Source organism: Barbatula barbatula (genome assembly GCF_947034865.1).
Source record: "Barbatula barbatula genome assembly, chromosome: 3".
Lineage (NCBI taxonomy): Eukaryota > Metazoa > Chordata > Actinopteri > Cypriniformes > Nemacheilidae > Barbatula > Barbatula barbatula.
In genome coordinates, this window is record NC_136764.1 from 4,350,089 (window position 1) to 4,354,729 (window position 4,641).

At 42.1% G+C, this 4,641-nt stretch overlaps 1 protein-coding gene across 2 annotated transcripts; it reads left to right on the forward strand.

Moving 5' to 3' along the window:
* Positions 1 to 223: 223 nt before the first annotated feature.
* On the forward strand, positions 224 to 4,424 carry LOC306891800 (uncharacterized protein). Of its 2 annotated transcripts, none has more exons than XM_079452344.1 (5): positions 224 to 1,002; positions 1,961 to 2,056; positions 2,155 to 2,260; positions 2,346 to 2,438; positions 2,512 to 4,424. In XM_079452344.1, the coding sequence occupies exons 1-4, from the start codon at positions 498 to 500 to the stop codon at positions 2,401 to 2,403; spliced, it is 765 nt and encodes a 254-aa protein (XP_079308470.1). In that variant the 5' UTR covers positions 224 to 497; the 3' UTR covers positions 2,404 to 2,438; positions 2,512 to 4,424. The 2 variants fall into 2 exon arrangements, with proteins under 2 accessions (XP_079308470.1, XP_079308471.1); XM_079452345.1 differs by having other exon boundaries at positions 235 to 1,002; positions 2,519 to 4,424.
* Positions 4,425 to 4,641: the final 217 nt, after the last annotated feature.

Consider the following 4,641-nt stretch of genomic DNA (forward strand, 5'->3'; position numbering starts at 1 on the left):
TATCCAAAACGTGCATACTGTAGGCTACATTTATGCATAAGTATGCGTTCTTTTTGAGACTCAACGCACAACTGCATGTGTCTTGCTTTGACCTTTTTAGTTAAATAAATAAATAAACGAGCGCTCATTTGAATTGATATTTACGTTAAACGCTCAACCTCACCTAGCGATAACTGTACGTTTCAAACGCGCTCCGTGATTGGATGTAAAATAGTTGAAGACTGTGACGTCAACGGATCAGTTGCGCGCAGAGGGCGAACTTCCGGTGTGGGATATGAACCACGGGACAACATAACTGGCAGGAAAATGCGGTTGTCACAACTAAAATAATAATAATAACAATAAATAATAGCGCACATCGCAGTGTTATACGGTTTATAATTCAATGTGTGATATGATTATACGGCCCGAGGGCTCTGAGACGGAAGCGATCGCGGTAGCTGATCAGTCGTCGATCGGTCGGTATTAAGGAGCGCGCGAGCTCTGCTCGGTTAAACATGGGGACGAAATCGAGCCGTTTACACGAGGAGGCGGTTTCCACGTCCTTCGATAAAGATGGCATCAAGCGGGAGTCCTGTCGCAGCATCCGAAGAGCCAGGCCCACAAGCCTCATGGTGGAGTTTTCCGGTAGTTTCGATCGCGATTCGGAGGCGAATCGCAGCCGGTCGGAGGAGGGCAGCGACTCGGACACCGGGCAGCAGGCGAGCGGCGACGGCAGTCCCGCCGACAGCACCGCGTCCCCGTCGCTGAGCAGCCAGGCCTCGCCGACGGACGACATCGGATCCGATGAGAAACGCGAGGACGACGCCAGTCCCACGGTGCCCGCGAACGGGGAGGAAATAGGCCGTGCGCCGCAGCGCACTTTCTCTGAGCGTTTGCCCGGCGCTCGACATTCTTCCGGGAGCGGCGTCACGCCGAGATCCGCCAGGGTGAGAGGGAGCCACGCGCGGCCGGTGTCCGAGGCGTGGATCGGCCTCTACAGAGTCAGCAACCGGCACGGTGGTACGCTTAAATATGACCTTTACGATCCGTAAATACTCGTTTGAAAGGTTCCGCGGTTTGGTCACGGAAGACCTGCGGTGTTTTCCAGTCAATAACAACAAAACGGTCCAAAGGTGTCGCTCATTCTGGAAGTGATGATAGTAAATGTGTATTAACCATGTTTTGTTTTCATGTTGATGTTTGTTTGTAGTACCTAACGTTAGGTAAACAAGTGCACTTGAGTCAAGTTTATGTGTTAAGTTTATCTAAGTTTATGTTAATGTTTATCTCGGTATATGAAGTACAAATTTAGTGGGTGACGATAGACCACTTTAAGTGTAGTCTAGTGTACTTTTTCACCTTAGTAAAGCTGTCAAGGTCAAACTAGGGTTGTTTTGGGAAGATCTTTGGTAAATTTGTGGTTATTTTGTTGTTACTACAAATGAAACTATAACTATAGTGACTGTACTTAAAGTGCTAGTTTGACCACAGATCCATTCATCATTTTCTCTTCCTCTTGTCATTTTTTGACGTTCTTTCTTCCACAGAACATAAAGGAAGATATGTTGAAGAATGTTGGTACTGAACAGCACTGGCCCCCATTCACTTTTATGTATGGACACAAACCAGTGCAAATGAATGAGGGCCACTTCACAACGTTCTTTAAAATATCATCTTTTGTGTTCTGTGGAAGGAAGTCAAACAGACTTTCCGCGAATGACTCTCAAGCTTCATAAAGCACAGATGTGTTATAAATTGCATGAGAGTCATGACCTCGAGCTGTTATTCTGCATTTATGACTGGATGATCCAGGATTGTTTTGTGGGCAAAGACCAAACGTGAACCCAGTTTACTTTAAGGTTTGGCACAATATGTAGAAAAAACATTAGCATATCTATAAGCATACTAACCCATTTATTATGTTTAAGATTCTTATTAATAAAATATTGTTAAGTTAAATAGTTTGCTTTCATTTCAGCTATTCGTTGCCCTTTCTGCACCAAACCGTTCCCTGGAGGGAGGATCGAGGACCACCTTTTAAGTTGTCTCACCTCCCCACCTCTTCCTTATAACAGTAAGCGTCCCGATTCTTCAATAACTGTTCGTCGTTCTCTCCGGCTAATAAATGAAGTCGTCATTCTGATTCATTATTTTTCTTGTTTTGCACAACAGCGGACGTTCTTGCTAAGGACAGTGGTGAGTGTTCCATCTGTCTTGAAGACCTACTGCAAGGAGAGACCATTGCTCGACTGGCATGCCTGTGTGTCTACCATAAGAGGTAATCCAAAATGAACGCATTCAAATGTAATCTGTATAAAAATCCGTCATTTTAAATGCATAACATTATTGTTTTTATTGAATAGCTGCATTGATACGTGGAGTAAAGTGAAGCCGTGTTGCCCTGAACATCCCTTTGATTGATTCATATGCCCATGTCCAATGACACTTCGACTCAGGTGAGCTTGTATATTCATTGAACATCTTTATTAAGGTTTCATATCTTTTTTGATTCCCCTCAATGTTTTTTAGGACACAGTATCCCTCTTGGCAGGACTTGTATACAGCATCGACACTTGTTGCCAACTGAATAAGCTGAGCGAGCCTGGCTTGAACTATCTGATGTGACTCTTGAGACTTGGCTTTTCTCTGCGCTACGGCACCTGTCTGAACAGCGGGTTCGCTCTGCTTGCCTTTTCTCTCTATACTATTTAAGCTCAAAGCGAGACCGTCAACTTGGACCTTCCAATAAGGAAATGTAACCGGAGAGAAAAGTAGACACGGATCGTCTCCTCACGGACATCTTCCTCCAGTGGGATGGCGTTTGAGTCATCTCGTGTTGTATACTGTCATTTAAGCTGGCTTCGTAGGCTTGGGGTTTGGTTTTGCGCGGCATGCTGGGAAGACTGCATTTGGAGTTGCATTGGCTTGAATGAACTGATTCTGTAGAGTTTAAGGAGATCCTGGTCGAAAAGAGTTGTACATGCGTAAATATTGCACAGTATTACATACGAGGCATGATGTTTTATGTTTTGGGTGGTGCTTAAGATGTTTTTGGGGCTTTTTCCACTTTTGTTGCTATTAGGAACCATACGAACAAAGCCAGAGTGAAATTACCAGACAGTTCGTTCAACAAAAAGTAATGATTTTTGATTCACCTCATGTAAGACTCGCTCTTGTTTCCTCAATGCTTTTTTAGGTTCTTGGTCTGAATACTTCGGCTCAGTTGAAGTGTACATCATTTCCAGACCGGACTAGTCTGAATAATGAACGTGTCATCGGTTGCGGTGCGTGTGTAAGTTTGTCAAGATTCAACAGTCAGTGTTTTGGTGACAGGTTTGGCAGATTCTTGTGCAGGAGATGAATCGTGAATGTTGTGCTGAAATAGAAATAGGCGATGTAGTAGACTAAAGAAATCCGCTCACTCGGAGCGTGTGGGAATCAGGCCATCTGTGTGTCGGCACAGTATCGCCATATGGCTTTGCCAGAGATTGAGACTGAGAACAGTTGATGGGACGTGATGACTTTATCGGAAGCCCACGGAACAAGTACAGAGGAAAGGCACTGTTTTGGGTGGATAGGTTACAAAAAGCCCTGCACAGATATGTTTATTACATTTTGAAAACAATTGGTTTTGAGGTTTACGGGGTTACTTGATGTGTGCGTGTTATGTTGATGATTCTCTTGTGTCTTGTAGTGTTGAGTTTTTTTTTTTTTTGCCTTAGCTTAATGGATTCTATATTGTTTAGTAATGTCAAGATGTCAGACTTTCTGGAAGTATGAAGAAAGTCCTTCAGGGCTTTCCCTACCTTACCAGATGTGTTTCATCATCTCGACTTGCTTCTGAAAAGTATTTGTTTTGTTTAAAGGAAAGTGTTATTTTCCATTTGGCGAGTCAAGAATCCTCTTTACGGTTACATTTGTTTGGTGTTTATGGTGTGGTGCATTGTGTGTGAGTGGAGGGAAGTAATGAGTATTTTGACAATCTTTTAAGCTCTGAGCGTTATCGCTTTCGCCCTTTGTTTAACTTATATGGTGCCATACCTCACTATCCATATTTACTATTCTGGGGCCGAGCTTACTCCAACAAAAATATAAATATATATAAATACATAGTATAAAACAAAGTTATGTCATGAATTCAGTGCTAAGGGTTTTTACCCGGTTGATCCTGTGTGTTTTGACAGGTTGTCTGTCAAGTATGAATGAGTTGGGAATGGTTTTAGGTCAATATGAGTTGCGTGTATTCACACCCCAAGACAATCTGCCTTCATTCTGCTAAAGAACAATTGAGTATTTATTTATTAAAAAGTGTAAATATGTATAACATTACAAAATGGCTTTGTCTTTTGTTTGTCCATGATGCTGTTTCTATGCCTAAATCTTTTGTATGTCTGAAAAATTGTTTTATATGTATTTTTTACAATAAATATGCTTTAAGTGTGATGGCTGGTTTTTTTGAAATGTTTGTAAATCTTTCCCAGACAGCAAGCTATCAGGTTCAACCCATTGAATCAATGTTGAAAATGAGAAAACAACCAGTGTAAATGGCATTGAAAATATCACTTGAAAATTTTTCAACATTAATAGCGTGTGCAAAAGTGATATTGATTTATCCAAAGCGACTTACAGAGACTTGCAATAATACAATAGGTGCTAATA